The sequence below is a fragment of the Fundulus heteroclitus genome, chromosome 3 (assembly GCF_011125445.2).
Source record: "Fundulus heteroclitus isolate FHET01 chromosome 3, MU-UCD_Fhet_4.1, whole genome shotgun sequence".
Lineage (NCBI taxonomy): Eukaryota > Metazoa > Chordata > Actinopteri > Cyprinodontiformes > Fundulidae > Fundulus > Fundulus heteroclitus.
In genome coordinates this window covers 36,354,402-36,371,382 of record NC_046363.1, presented here as the reverse complement: position 1 = coordinate 36,371,382, position 16,981 = coordinate 36,354,402, and the positions used below count along the sequence as shown (strand labels likewise).

Below are 16,981 nucleotides of genomic sequence, written 5' to 3'. Positions count from 1 at the left end.
TACTTTTACTCAGTTAAACATGTACTTAAGTGCATTATGCATAAGAACTGATCACAGTGATTGTACAATGTTGAAAAACATTTATTCACATCTTTTGGAACTTAAAAACACTGTCCTGCATGACAAAATAAATCAAACAGATAAAAATTAAGAAATGATTTAAAATAAATTTTCCACATCTAAAGCTCAGTGTTACCATCTGCTGATTAAAACACAGCGCCCCTCGTGGGCAATATAGGAACTGTAGATGTACAAAGTACATGTTTTTTTTCAATAATTGTTTTATCATTCTCTTCCTTTGATCTCCTCTTTCTTTCACCTTTTCTTTTTTCTTCTTGTTCTTCCTTTCCTCTCCTACTTTCCCATTGTAGTGTCCATATCATTTGAGATATTCCCTGCATGGATCATAATAAAACATATTCACATTTATAAATCAAGCAGAGCTCTATGGCAAAGCCGTACTGCTCCACTTGTGAAAGTCAAATCTGATGAGCTCTTTTTGGCATTACGAAAACAATTCGTATTGCCAGACAGGACACTGTATAAAAAAAAAAAAAAAAAAAAAATCATTGTTCAATAATGCTAATGCATTTAGCCACCGGGCTGGACTAAATTGTTCGGCGGGCCGGACAATTCACACCCCTGCTATAGCACCTGAAATTAAGTTATTCTAGATTTTCAGACATCTGTCTCAGTATTCCTTGATCAGATCTTGGGGTGAGTTTGCTGAGAAGATTTTAACATGTGTTAAATATTTTCCACCAGTGAATAAGCTTCTGAATACCTTCCGAACCAAGCAGGAGAGGCCTTACTTCCATGTTCAATGTTTTCTCTATTCTTTATTTATTAATTGTGACAATATATATGTTTCCTTTTAAACTTGCGATTAGATTTAATCTGCTGTATGTCCTTATAAATAAAATCATTTAAAAAAGGGCATTACCATACATGCACACTAGCAGTCAAAAGTTTGGACTCACCTTCTCATGCAATGGTTATAATTACATTATAAATTATAATAATTCTTATTACTACCTCTAGGAACTTCTTTAAGGCAGTTGGATAACCATTGCAGGTGTATAACCTGATAAAGCTCATCGATAGAAGGCCAAGAGGGACCAAAGCAGTAATCAGTATGGAGGTGGAATGGGGGTTATTTAAAGGAGCTAAAATATACAATTTATGTATATATATATATATATATATATATATATATATATGTATATATGTATATATATATATATATATATATATATATATACGCACAATAACAATAATGGATATTGCAAGAATATTTTGTTAATTGCACTAAGCCTAGCTTTTGTTTTATCAGAATAAAGAGGCATTTTCAGGAATAACCAGGTCTAAACAGATCAGGGTTCACAAATGTATTTAATTAAGATATTTCACGTTTTGGTGGATTTGTTTCATTTAATTTATTTATATTTATTTGCTACAATTTCATACAAGAAAGATCATACATATTTGATTTTAAATTATCTTATCCATTAAGCCACCAAGCACCCGGGTTTATTAGCGTATGATTCAAATGCAAGTGCAAAAGCAAGACAGAATATTGTGAATTTTATTCAGAAATTCAATATCTTTGAACTACAATAGTTAAAATAAAATGATGCTACAAACAAAATTTTGCAATATGCAATAATTTGCAGTTGCATGTTGAATAAAAATACAGTCCCATCACCAAATACGGTTGAATAAGAGCCACAAGTTCAGGCATTATATGCTGATTTCTTAAAATATTGTACAGCTTTCCAGTTTGCTGTTGAAGAATTAACTTGCAGTTTCAGAGCCAATTATCAGCTGCAGTCCTGATAATTGGCTCTGAAATTTCAAACTATTTTGCTGCCTATTCGCAGACATAAAATTTATATTAGAGGTATACATCATTACGACAGAAGGATCGATGCCAACAGGACTGTGAGGATTGGAGAGGCCACCATACCAGGACAGAAGCAGACAATGCTACAAAAGAAAAAACATGCTCAGAATAAGCATCAGTTCAGACATCACTTCACAAGTTTATTTAGCTATGTGATACAGTTCATACAATTAATAATAACTTAAGTTCTAAAAGTTTCTAAACAACACATTTGCTTATGGCAGTGGTGTGCAAGGTGTTATTTTTTTTTTTTTTTTACCACAAGTACCAATTTGCATGTACGTAAGCCAAAAAGTGCAGTTTGGGTTTTATATGACTAGACCACCTACATCTACATGTTTGTTACCTTTTAAACTTGTGATAAAATGGGTAAACAGGGCCTGCTTTGACAACAAATGCATGGTACCAGTTCAGAAGCCAACGACACACAATGAAAAGAAACCTATTTTGCATCTAAAGTTTTGGCTCAAGTTCAGGTCAAATGTGATTATTTGAATAGGGTAATTCACGCGTGACGTCCGCGCTACTTCCGGGTCTCGCTGGTAGGCAAAAATAATACTGTTCTCGCATTCTATCATTACAAAACGGGTGAATTAGAGCGTGCTTTTGGTTATTTTATTTTCGAAATGTAAACAATGCCTATGACTTGTTGTGCTCCCGGTTGCACACAGAGGCATTCCAAATCGTCGGATGTACGTTTCTGTCATTTACCGAAGGACAAAGAAAGAAGAAAGAAATTGATATTTTCAATGAAAAAAGGACACAGGCAGACAATCCCAATCGACTGTGGGAGCCATCATACCCCGACAGAATATGCAGTCTACACTTCATCTCTGGTAAATACAACTTAATTCTGCTCCAGTCATTGTTCTACTTAAATAATTAAAGCCACAAGCGGCGTCGATCGGCCCTGCTGCCAAGCGCCACTCTGGCCTATTGCCCACCGCGGGGGTTTGCAAGCCACAGCAAAAGCTTTCACGCATTTTCACCGCCCGTCCACTGGGCGATACACACGAAGGCGTTGGGCAGCGCTCCCCCACGACTAAAAAAAAATATGGTGCAGATCGGTCGATGCAGCGAGGAGATACAGTCGTTGAATAATGATAATGCATTTGGCCACCGGGCCGGACTAAATCGTTTGGCCAGCATTCACAGACTTGCTTCGTCCCTTCAGGCTTTTTCCTGAAGGGACGGTATCTGGATGGTATCTGGCAATCTGATACCATCAACCGTCAACTTACTCTTAAAAATAAGTCTAAAGAAGAAAAATACGTCGAGAACTCGTCGTTTGCTCTGTTTGCGTCCGCCACTGTGCTCGCCTTCTGCCTTCCAGTCCGGCGCACAGGCGCGAAAAACCCGGATGTAAACAATAGCAGTGAACTGGTCTATAGACTAAATAGGATTTAAAGATATACATGGTTCATTATGAACTGATGTTACAATAGCTGCTCACACTGTTTGCATTTCTAAAATGTTTGCACACATACAAGTGCATTGTCAATAAAACTGTAAAACAGATTTCTACACCAAGCTCTCCAGTTAGCGCAGTTTTATTTATGTTTATCCATATTGTATAAACTAAGTCTGTTAAAAACAGGTATAACTTTTGATGTATGGTGACAATGATCCAGATTCAGCTCTCTGCCTATAAGACCGAACTATGCACAACACAAATAAAGAAACAAGCTTTCAAGCTAAATAAAGCACTAAGTTTCGAAAATATGAAAATAACTGTTTCTGTAAATTTTGTCTGCCCTCCAGTAACTGGGATGACTTTGAATTTTATGATGAGCCTAACTCTACAACAGCTATTTTAAAGTGAGGATAAAGAGTTAAATTTGGCCTAGCACTAAAGTAAACCACTGAAATCCTAAAAAAAAGGTAGGATCAAGATTTGATTTTATTGAAGACTACAGATAACCAAACAAATATGTCCTTAGAAACAAATTATAAAGCTATGGCATGTGTTTTAGCTGATATGTCATCAGTCCATTAAAGCTTTTTATCCCATGTTGAAGCAGTATACTGAGGCTCTCCTTCAGAAAATCTGGTTTGAATAAAATATCTGGTGCTTTCAAAAAAAGGAAAAAATGGCAAGAAAAGGAGAGAGACTAAATGGAACACTATTGATAAGTGAGTGGTATTTCGCTGCACTTTTAAGTTAAGGAGTTGTCAAACATATAAATTAAACTGATTCTGATTCATGAAGTATTGGACTTGGACTTTGACAGCTTTACTATGCACAACATATACTTACCCATCCAGATCTGGGGGAGGATTTGTTATGGTCACTGATCTTAACTTAGGACAAGGAAGACTAGGTCCACTGATTAGTGGGGTGAGATCTATCAAAAAAGAAAAAGGTCAGTTTGAAAAAGCAAATACAATGTCTGTGGCAGAATTAAATCTTTTTAATAAATCTCCATTTTCCCTACGCTCCCACCTTATAAATGACAAAGCAGAGTCATGTCATGATGCTCAGTGGCCCGTTTTAAAGAGCTTGGTCAGTGGATAGCCAGATTAAGTTGGGGGTTAATTCCTGCCTACCCTGGCTTTCCATTTCAGAAATTTTGGAATCTGTTACTCTAAGTAAAATTATAACAAAAAATTACTATTAAAAACGTTTGGTAGAAGGGTTTCTTTTGGAATAATCCTGAGTTTTTCTTCTTTTTTTTTAGGCAAGTTCAGCACAAGAAGGTGTCAGAAAAGATGCGTCTTCTGTTAGGAGGGGCTGATAGGACCAGGATTAAATACATTTTTCCAGATTAATATATTTTCGAGCGTTACTGTTTTTCGCCATGAACAATAATTTTAATCTTAATTCTAAACAAATTATTTGAGTTGCATTTTGTTTTTATGTCAACAACAGCTTTTTTATATAACATAGGTGACAAAGAGCCTCTTTCAAAGGCAACTCTATGTTGCACTTACTCACAGACCCATAACCCTCATTAAAGATCTACACAGAGTTGTTGATATCAGTGAAAGCAATAATCAGATATTTTAGGTTTTCCTGCCATAATTAGCTGTGTACAATCCTTCACTACTCCTTCACTAAATTAAGATTATGGGAATAAGAAGTTTTATAGCATTAAAACCCCAATACATAACTTTTCACCCACATATTAGCCTAATTTGAGACATCCGATTTCCCATGTCAATATACAGCACGGAGTGTGTATTGATGGTCTGTGCGGGCTGCCCTTCTCAAAAACCCGGCTATGTAACTTGAGAGGCGTGGATCTGTCACTCAGAGAGTCATGTGACCTAGAGCACCCCTTAAATAAGACAGCTACCAGTGGCCTACAGGGGCGCTAAGCCTGGAACTCTAACGTCCAGCCCCCCTAGTCACATATTTTTGTGAGCAGGTATAGGGTTAAATACACTTTATCAATGTAGATATAGTTTACAGTGCAGCTAGTTTTGTACAGGGAAGAACATATAAGATGGGCCCCTCATAATCAGCAATGTGGAGGTCATGTGGCCTGTGTATATATATATATATATATATATATATATATATATATATATATATATATATATATATACACATATATATATATATACACATATATGAGTGTATATATGGTGGATGGGTGTCATAGAGCCAAATGCTGGCAAAAGAATGTATCAACATTAGGTATTTCAATAAATCACACTATCCTATCATTAATTGCATATGCTGAATATAGCCAATTAAAGCTAGTTGGTAATCCTGTTCACAAACACTTTTTGTCATATTGGGGGCAATGGTCCTTCCATCCTGAGAGTAGTCAATATATTATGCATTCAGAAAAGGGTACGGAAAAAAAATAGACCTCTGTGAGAGCTGCAGGACTTTAAAAAAACTCTGACCAATCCTGTCATTCAGTCCGAATGGCAACGATTGGTCAGAAGATTGGTCCTGCCCACACTACCCTCTATAACCTCACCTTCCGGGGGTATCAGTTTATCTCTTGGTTGTCCCACATGCCAATCATTCTGCAGTGTTCAAGTAAAGCCAATGTGCGTACACGTTCCTTGTTAGTTTCTTCTTGCTGGCTGTGACATGACCCTTTGGCTGGTAAATTTCTGCTTCTTCCTTCGGGGCACAGGCCCGCCTTGCCACAATGTAGGACTAACAGGCTAAAATATTCCTTTGTCCCCCCATCTATTGCTCTCCTGAACAAGTGATCAACCTGCTGTTTGTGTCTGAGTGATTGTTTTTTAATTGTTTGCCTGTCACTGCGAGCTGTAAAACAAATTGCCCTACGGGGAAAATAAAGACTCCTTGAACCTTGAAGGTTTTGTAGATGAGAAACATTTAACATGTGACATTATCATCAATAAAACATTTCACCTACCTTCAAAGTCAAACATGAAAATGGCACTTCCTCCCTTGAGGAACTCTCTGGTTTGCAGTTCTTCTAAGGTTGTAAAAGATGAGTACCCATATAGACTTCCACCATAGACTAACTCATCATTTTCATAAAAATCTCCACTTCCACTCTCTCTGGGATTGTCCCAGACAGAGGAACCTGTTTATATGACACAAACATGAAACTAGAATAATTATTATTATTTTTTTACCTAGGAATTTTTTTCCAAATGTCCACATTTAGTTGGAGACGAACCACTTGCGGAAATTAAAGTGCGTTGCTTTGACATTTGCAGTTGCTTGTTAGGGGTTTGATCCAGCAATTGGAAAATCATTTGTCTTTGAAGGCAAGGCCACTGCAGTTGGTCGTCAAATTCACCAGACAAGAGCTGCACATACATTCCAACATATGTTTCGTAAAGTATAACAGCTACACGGTACGCATAGCCATCTTTAGAGTACTGTCGTGGGCTGTAGATTATGGTTCCAGAGCTGCTTGTGTCCAAACGATTCTCCAGGTCATCAATCTGTATGAAAACATGTGGACACTCTGTCTCTGAGAGATTGATGTCATCGACAGAGAATCCTCCTGTAGAGCTTCCTGCTCCTTTGCGAGCTTCAAAAACAACCTGGAAGGGCTTGGTGGCATTCAAGGAAACATGGTGGAGCTTCCAGTGAGATGTTGGTGGACCTGGAGTAAAAACATTTGATTTACTTAGTTTCACAGTTTCAGTATTACATTATGAAAAAGTGGAAATTAAAGTAGCACACAACAGATAAATAAAATATAACATGAATGGTTCAGTTGTTGTTAATAATTGTACATTACCAGTAATCTGCCCCATGAGACGAGGAGTTCCTGTGGTGTCCTGTTCATCTTCAAACTCTCTTATCCAGATATTAAGTTCATCTGACTTATTTCCACTGTGGAAATAGTAGAACTGTAGACACTGGACATTACATCCCCTGTTCAACTTCACTACCTCAGTTTCCAGTTTGGCTGAATCTCCCTCCTGACCTGGTGCTGTGCTTGCATGGATGAAGTACCCCTTTTGTTGACCTACAGTGATTTCCAAGAGAAAGACATGTGGTGGGGTTTTGCCTTTATAAACATATAGCATTTACATACAACTTAAGCAATTTGCAGAACTTCAGCAATTTATGCATAATCTTGAGGCAATGTTAAATAAGAATTTAGTAGCATTTTAAAACACTTAGGGTTGCAGTCAAAGAAATCAACAGAATACTAACACATTTATGCTTTCATGGTATTTCAAAAGATGACAAATGTCAAATAGGGGTCAAAGGAAAATGCCCCAAGGGAAATGTTGGATGTTGGTTGGAAAAATATTTTGTAGAAAACAAAAGCAAAATTTTATCATTTTAGATAGAAATTCAATAATCTGAATCAGGTTTGTTAAAGCAGGCAAACATCTAAAACTTGCAGGGAAGTGTGCCAGGATTGGAAAACTCTGATTTAGGGTGTTTATTATTAACATTGAGTAATATCCTTTAAAAGTGACATTTGATTAAATAATACCTATTAATTATTGATGATGTCAGGTTCGACATAATCTAGACATTTGAAAATAAATCAAATAATAAAATTAATTCAAGAAAATGGCATTTTACTAAAATGTGAAAAAGAATTTTACTTTTCTGCCAGACAATTACTATTTTGTTAGAATTTTCCTATGAATCATGCTCATTAAAAACCTGCCAAATGTTGAGAAAAGCAGTCTGATTTTTAACAACACACCCAAAGCAATTCTTTTCAGCCCAACATGTTCAAAAGAAACACAATTTGGACAGAAATCCACCCAATATAGCAACACTGATCCTGAGCCGGTGTCTTTCTCAAAAAGGCGTTCACAACGGTAACAATAATGATTCTTGGTTGTTGATAAGTGAAAATGGGTGTGGTAAACTTACACACACTCTCTCTGTCTATCTACCTACCTACACACACACACACACACACACACACACACACACACAGATATATATATATATATATATATATATATATATATATATATATATATATATATATATATATATATATATATATAATTGTAATTGTAAGAGTCAGCATCTGAATTCTGTGTGTTTGATTTGTTTTTGTGCAGCTTGTGGTTATTAGGCTGAATGGAATTAATTTACAATGTGCAGATGCAGCAGTTACTTTTGCAGTGACATCGGCAGCGTCTTTCTTTCTATATAGGTTAGGTATCTATATATCTTATATACTATATATATTTTTCTCTAATTATGAAGGTTCAGTGTTCTTTACAGTCTATGAACATGCCCAAGAGGTCAAATTATTATTAGCTAAACTTAATAAAATGGGTGAGGAAAATGAGACATTGTTGCAAAAATAATTAAAAAAATGTTTCAACATGCTGAGGTTACCAAATCTTCATCAGTGTAGACAGAAAATCTGTTGTGTAGAATGAGGTTCAGTGATGTAGCACTTGATTAATTTTAACATGTGTTGTATGTTTAGCATCTCAGAGTTTTATTTTCTTACTAGCTTTGCTTAGTTGGAGATAAAATTGAATATGCTACTTTATCATGCATAAAAAAAAAAAATTTTTAGATATTATTTTGGGATTATTTCAAGATCAATGAACACAGAAACAGAAAGGTAAAAGAGAAAGAAAAGGAAGAGGAGGGGATGAGAAAGATAGAAAAGAGGAAAAAGATAGCACAAGATAACATCCTCGGACTCTGCTGTTTTACACAATTTTCTACTCCTTACATGCACCTTTCCTCCCTTTTGCACCTTCTTTTAGTTTATTAAGCCAATGTGTGACAAGTAAACTTCTCCACTGTGAGATCCACTGTGAGATCAATAAAGCCCTATCTTATCTTATCTTGACATGATAGGTTCCACCTGTTGCAGTTAATCAGACTGAAGCCAGCTCACCTGTCACTCAGCTTACTTATGTCTGCCTTCCACAGTCACTCACTGCCAGAATGTCTTGTTTGCACTGCTGTGTGCTGTGTCCAGTTCTTATTTGTGCAGCATGCCAGACCTTGTGTTCCTGTTGATGACTTGCCCTTACAGAAGGATTTGTTCCAGTGACTGTGTGCTTGTCATTCAGCTCTGTGCTCCTGTGAGGTTCGGCTGCTAGCTCAGCTTCCTCATGTGAGCGATCAGGCTACTATTCTGGTAAAGTCTTCGATTGTTTTCTCTGGTCAGTGGATTTAGTCATCATCACCTGGTCGACCCGAGTATCCCGTCATTATCTGATCAACCTGTCTCTGCCAACACCTAGTCAGCCTGCCTCTGTCGTTATCACTGTCTTCAGCCTGTCTTTCTTGTCATGCCATCTATATATTTTACAATAAACCTTTAAAACGCAAAACACTGTCTGGCTCGAATATCTGGTTCCCAGAGATCCATCCATTATAAAGTTCATTTCTATGTTGTATGGACATTCATGAGATTGTTTTGAGGGAATCTGTGACAAATGTGGGAAGTTAAAAAAACAATCTTCCATAAAAATTATCACAACAGAAAGGAAGTAAATTAGAAACTGTACCATTATTTCCACTTCCATTAGGTAGACTGGTGTGGTCAGAGCTTGGACCCCCATGAACGTCTGTAACCACTTCCCAGCTATTTCCATTTGTTGTACAGCGGTTCATTTTGCACATTGCTCCATCAGAAAAACCACAGAAAAACTTAAAAGCCACCGTTTCACCTGAAAAAGTCAAAGGTTATGTGCGGTTTTAATTTTAATATATTTTGAGTAATTCTGGATATTTGTGGGTAATGGCGGTTAGGTAAACGTTATGGAAAAAAATTAGACAGAAACAATGTCAATTTTAAGAGCTGTTCAATCTATGTCATGAAAAGCAAAAACTTTGAACAGTATCATTAAAATAATTTCAGTTTTTATCTCTTAAGGAGAGAAACATGTTGGTTAGCAACAATCTAATCAATCCATGAGATTGAACAAAAATATAAACCGATAGTCTAAAAATGTAAAAACTGTTTAAGAACATTTGGGTTTAGGTGAATCCTGAGTGACCAAATGGGCTTTAAACACTAAAACAAAGTTTTAATCAAAAGTTATAGCAAATATATGTGGAATGTTTTGATTTCGCTTGGACAATGACAAAGCAAACACAAGAATTTTGGTAATTTCAACATTTTCTCCATATTGTTCAACAGTCTGTAAACACTCACTGCAGCTGTAGAGGAGGTTCAGCTCTTTAGCATCAGTAGGACTCATCTCAAGCCTTTGACCGATCACATTTTGGAATTTAGGGTCTATGGTAATAATTGTTGAGCCATCGCCATTGGTGAATGCATCCTTTCCATAATGCATCACTGAGATGTAGTCATATGGGGTGCCATGGACGGTGCTCTCATCACTGGCAACCTTTCTGAAATTGTGCTCTTTATCTAGGTGACACAGAAAACACTACACTTAAAACAATTTACCAAGAATTGATTGATAAAAAGTGTAACTCATTCAACATTGAGAGAGCCTGAACATAGCTGGCAATATTACATTATTTACTTCCAAGTGTATTCCAGGTTAAAAAATGTTTCAGTGAAATCTATAGAGTGTACATAATCATTTTGGATTGCTTTTAAACTCTTGTAAATTCCCACAGTAGAAATGCAGGCGATATGAAATGTCAAACTAATTTTTATTCTAGTCACACAAATGTATTAAGCAACGGTTAGTGTACTGTTTTCATTCATTTGTTTGCCATTGATAATAGAGAGTTTATTTTGCATGTGTTGTGTGTGACTATGAAGTACTTTGTTCAACCTATAAGGAGTAGAATTGTGCTTCTGTAAGGAGTGGAGTCGCTGACAGATAATACAGACGATGTATGTCTGAATACAGCATTTTTGAAGTTATATTCTGTAATTTTCTGGCATTTCATGCAAATAGATTTTAATTATGTGAACTGCAACTGATTGTTGACAATGAAACATGTCAATTCATCAAAGTGGTTATTTTCTGAAGGAGATCAGAATTTAAAATTCTTGGATATTCCTGGACAGGTACTGTTTTTTTTGTACACTGTACATGTTAAACAGTAAACATAATATCATCACAAAGGGGGTTGATATGCTTTTTTATCTCATAAATTTAGAAAAAACAAAACTATAGTAATGTTTTGTTAATACAAAGAAAATCTAATATCTGTTCTTTACCTGGTAGTATGTTAGCAGAGACAATTTTCACATAATCATCTCTGTCATATCTAGACTGTTCATGGTAGAAGCCAAGAGCATGAAGAATCTCATGCTCAACAATGGCAATGTATTCACAGCCTGCACCAATAGAGAGGTCCTGTCCATTGGCATATACTCTACCAATATATGACCAACACCTAGGATAGAAAAAAAAAAACACGCCAATCAGAACCTTTAAATAAGTATATAAATACTGTGAAAATCATGAAAGTTGAGCCAATAACAGCCATACAGTGTGTTGAAACACTAATAATACAAAACAATAACCCCATCTAAGTATTTCCTAAATCACTACAGTCAGATTTCCATGTGTTTTCTCAAAATATATATATTTAAATTTGAGGTGTATGTAAAAAAAATCTGACATAAAAAAATGTGGAAAACCTAAAATAACAATGCAAATAAATATGCAAACCAGGAAAATATTTTATTTTAAAAATGCATTGGAAGTCAAAATAATTTTCTGCTTTGAAAAGAAAATTTATTCATAATCTAAAATACACAAAGCATCCATGTGTGGTCCATGGAATGAGAGATATAAGAAAAAAGGAGTTATTCTGACAGTTCAAAGGTCAAATTGTTATAAAACACGTTTAGACAACTATTTAAAAAATCTTAAACTTAAAACAATAAACAAAGATTTAGTGGGCAAAGGTGGTTAAAACCCCTTATGTTAATATAAGGAGTTGCTAAATCCTATTAATTCCAATAACAGCATAAAATGTTGTGCTATGATCAGCATATTTTGTTCCAAGTGAGAATAAGAAAACTTAGAGAACTTACCCATCTAACTTTTGGATCTTTAGGTAATAGTCCTCAGAATCACGGGGTTTAAAATCAATGCATGACTTCACTCTGAACTGGTCAAAGGCTCTCATGATGACTCCTTTGGCCTTCAAGTCTTTCATTTCAAAGTCAGTTTTAAAGAAGTTAAATAGAAAACACATGACATGACATAATTAATTGTGTTGCTCTAAACATTAAATAATGTGAATATTCATAAGAAATGTAAACAAAAAATAATTGAACCTGAATCACTTCCTAGTCTTTTTCCATTACATAAATCTTTTGAAAACAGCCTCTTTTAAATTGCCATTTAATGAGATGCAGAACTTTTTTTCAGCAGTAAATATTTACTCTGCATTAATGTAATCAAGCAATGCAGCTAGTAAAAAACAACACTAAAATGTTATTTTATAGAAAAAAAAACTGTACCCAGGCCATTATCCAAGACGTAGGAAACTGGGGACGTCCACAGATTGCTGCCAGGTACAATGCTGCTCTTTTGGGAGTTTGGAGGCTGAACAAAACATTCATGAAATATATCCATATAAGACAAAACATGCATGCAAAATTTTGTACTAAGAATAGCTCCTTTGTTTGTGGTGCAAAACTTACCTCACGGATATCATCAAGAGTTAAATCTAAGATTATGGCAGATTATTAAGTTAGCGGTTATAAAAATGAAACCATTTCATCATAGATCTATTTAAAATATCATAATTTACCCTCTTTGGTTGTGCTGCTTTCATCAACATCTATAAATAACAAATTTCCCCATGTAAGTTCACATTAGCTCATAATGACATAAAATTAGTTGAAATATTTACCTAGATATGTACAAAAACATAAAGTACTTACCAACTAACTTCACCTCTACCTGGAATAATATTAATAAAAAAATTAACATAAAAATTATACATTTAACATACAGCCATGTTAATGTCATGTTCCTGTTGCAAGTGCAGGGGTTCAAGTATCTCTGGGTCTTGTTCATGAATGATGGGAGAAAAAAGCAGGAAAGTGACAGACTGATCTGTGCAACGCCACAGTAACTTGTACGTTTCTCCAATTCATTGTGGAAAAGAGAGGGATCAGTCGAAAGGCTAAGCTTCTGATTTACCAATGAGTCTACATTTCTACCCTTAGCTATGGTCATGAAATCTAGGGCATAAACGAGATTGCAGATACAAGCAGCTGAAATGAGCTTCCTCAGGATGCAGAATGGCTGAGATAGGGTGAGGAGCTCGGCCATCCGGGAGGGCCTCGGAGCAGACCTGCTGCTCCTCCATATTGAGAGGAGTCAGCTGAGTTTGCTTGGGCATTTGCACCAAATGCACACTGGATGCTTCCCTCGGGATGTGTTCCAGACCTGTTCCACTAGGAGGAGGCCAATGACATGTGAGAAACTATAGTACATTTCTTGGATGGCCTGAGACATCTCGGGCTTCCCTCGGAGGAGCTGGATGACACATTGGGGCTGATGGTCTGGGCGTCTCTGAGATTAAGCTGAAGACGACGATGAGGAATATATTCATTCAAGTTTAAATATATAGAATCAAAGTCTAAATAGTTGGGCTTGGGCTCATGGAATTATGTGCAAATTATGAATAATGTGGATGATTATCACAAATGTCAGTGTCATGGTTTACATAGTTCTGGGGTTTTGTATGTTTTTGGTTGGTCACGTTCTGCCTGCTTTCCTTTGTTGCTCTCTCTCGCCCCCTGTTGCCATCAACTCTCTGTCCTCAGTTTCTCTCCCAGCTCCTTCTGCACACCTGTGACCTGTTAACCAGTCTACCCCTGCCTTTGTTCCAGCTCCCTTCCTCCCACTATATAAGCTCCACTTCCTGCTGGTTACTACTGTTTCACCTGTTTGTATTGCTTTCTCCTGCGTCAACTGCACTGCTTCCTGTTGCTAGTCCTGTACCCGCTGCTGCCTGTCCCCTTGCCTCATTGCTTCCTCGTGTTCCACCCCTGGGTTACCTTTTGGCTTTTGCTCTTGAGTTCTCCTATGATTTGTAAGTTTTGGATTTTGTTCATTAAACTCACCCATAACGACTACCTGCCTTGGTCTCTCTGCATTTGGATCCAACCACAACCTAACCCCTAAACATGACAGTCAGTGTGTGTTTTTGCTGAAATGTTGCTAAAGTTATCATGGAGTTTAGATGTAAAATCAAAATGGAAGACTCACCCCAGCCTCTCCTTCATCCCCCAATCGCATTGTTATGTACATGTGCTCCAGCCAATCTGCGTCAAGTCCTCATCCTACCTTAGCCAATGATGCTGCAAGGCTTTGCTTATAAAGCTCTCCATCAATGGATTATCCTGCTCTTCAGCTGAGCTTTGACACACCTCCCCCCATTTCCTCCTTTGGGCTCTCAGGCTCCTCCTGGCTTCCTTCTCTCCTCTGACCTCCACTCCACCACCAATGTCCAGACCCCGAAGGGAAGACCTCTCTAATCCTATTTCTAAAACGAACATCCAAGCTCATAGCCATTTGCAGCTTTTAGGTCTTCTGCCGGGGGTTAAAGCACACCAAAAAACCTTTACTGATTTTTATTAATAAATCTTTGTAATTGGCTCCATCATATATCAAAGCCCTGATTACCCCGTATGTTCCTAACAGAGCACTTCGCTCTCAGACTGCAGGTCTGCTGGTGGTTCCTAGAGTCTCTAAAAGTAGAATGTGAGGCAGATCCTCTAGCTATCAGGCTCCTCTCCTGTGGAACCAACTCCCAGTTTTGGTCTGTGAGGCAGACACCTTGTCTACTTTTAAGACTAGGCTTAAAAATTTCCTTTTTGACAAAGCTGATAGTTAGAGTTACCATGTTACCCTGAGCTACCTCTATAGTTATGCTGCTATAGGCCTAGGCTACTGGAGGACATCAGGGTCTATTTCTCTCACTCTACTGACTTCTACCGTTCTCCAGTTTTGCATTGCATTACATTGAAATGACTGTTGTCATTTCAGCTTTTAACTTTTTGCTCTCTCTCTTTTTTCTACATAGTAGGTACACCTGGTCTGATGTTCTGTTAACTGTGACATCATCCAGGGAAGACAGCTCACCCGCTACTACCATCTAATGTAGAACAGATTACTGGATCAATGTGTGCTTCTGTGCTTTTTTGTCTCTCTTGTTGTGTCTCTGCTCTGTCTTCTGTAACCCCCAGTCGGTCGAGGCAGATGACCGTTCACACTGAGCCCGGTTCTGCCGGAGGTTTTCCTTCCCGCTAATGGGTGGTTTTTCTTTCCACTGTCGCTTCATGCTTGATTAGTATGAGGGATTGCAGCAAAGCCATGGACAATGCAGACGACTCTCCCTGTGGCTCTACGCTTCTCCAGGAGTGAATGCTGCTTGTCGGGACTTTGAAGCAATCAAGTGGTTCCCTTATATAGGAAATCTTTGACCAATCTGTATAATATGATTGATTTTGACTTTGTAAAGTGCCTCGAGATGACATGTTTCATGAATTGGCGCTATATAAATAAAATTTAATTGAATTAATTGCCTCTTCTGTCCCAGTCAAAAGTATGTATGTGCTGTCCTGTATTTTAGCAACAGATACAGCTTTTCTGTTGTGAAAATTCATGGTTTGAAATACACTCCAAGTTATGAGCCCTTGCAAAAGTTTTTTTATGGAAAAGAAACTACTTTGCCAAATAGGTGCTTACTAAAACTGGTATAATAGGCATATGACACAAAGCAAAAAAGATTGACTAAAGTGAAAAAAGCCTGAATCATTGACTACATTATGAATGAAAAGGGAATGTAATTTATCAAAGGCTGAAGAACTAAAGCAGACCTCTCAACTTTTATCAAAAGTTAAGAGTGAGATTATGCTAATTGTGGGGGCGGGGCTTGTTTGGGGCGGGGCTAACTGGACCCTGGAAGAGCCGGTGGAGTCTCAACTCCATCTCATTTAGACATGTATTATTTTTGTTAAAAAGAGAAAGAGACGTATTAATACCTTATTGTTCAGTTAATGGATTAAAACATAAAAAACACACAATTGTTCAAATAATACTGAAAAAAATTAAGTAGTTTTAAGTTATTCACCGAATTATACTGTTACACATTAATCTATGGGTTTGTTTATCATTGTGGATCTATAACCTGATTGGTGAATCAGGCTGAGTTTCATCAAGTCTTTATGGTCAACATTTTCCCCTCAGCAGCAACACTAAAGCACACAGAGGTTCCCGCTGCATCTTTATGCACGATCCAGCTGCTGATGTCTCCCTCTTTTCAGCTCAATGCACTTCTAGACTGTTACAGTTTATAACCAGCCCGTTGCCAAAAAACGCATCCCCTGCTGTTTCATAGAAATATAAACTTGTAGTTGATGTAACATTTTCTACGTGTTTACACATGTGTTCTGAACTACTAGTGTGAATTTCAGGTGTGTGGGACAATTTTTAGATTAAAAACATAGGGGGATGCGTTTTTTGGCAGCCCCATTGCCAAAAAAACGCATCCCCTGCTATCTCAGAGGAGTTGACACTTGTATGACTGTATTCCTGTATATCCATCTGTAATTAAAGGACAAGGGTCAGCAAATGCAAATTCTGCCCTGTAAAACTGACAGCTCAATTGTCGCTCTATGATCTGAAGCCCAATTTGGAGCTTTTAAACAGGCTTTGAAAAACATTAATAATTTGCTGCTGTAATATTATAGATTTTTCAGAATAAAAAGCTAGCAGATGTGC

General features: G+C 37.1%; 1 protein-coding gene across 1 annotated transcript; it reads right to left on the bottom strand.

The window, feature by feature from the left end:
* Nucleotides 1–1,853: 1,853 nt before the first annotated feature.
* On the bottom strand, nt 1,854–14,494 carry LOC105936742 (meprin A subunit beta-like). Its single transcript, XM_036127853.1, has 14 exons — nt 14,465–14,494; nt 13,129–13,147; nt 12,996–13,025; nt 12,886–12,911; nt 12,703–12,787; nt 12,271–12,388; nt 11,446–11,624; nt 10,459–10,677; nt 9,809–9,970; nt 7,090–7,320; nt 6,517–6,951; nt 6,247–6,420; nt 4,161–4,248; nt 1,854–1,986 (listed from the first exon to the last, which is right to left on the bottom strand). The coding sequence occupies exons 1-14, from the start codon at nt 14,492–14,494 to the stop codon at nt 1,911–1,913; spliced, it is 1,872 nt and encodes a 623-aa protein (XP_035983746.1). The 3' UTR covers nt 1,854–1,910.
* Between the last annotated feature and the right edge of the window lie 2,487 nt (nt 14,495–16,981).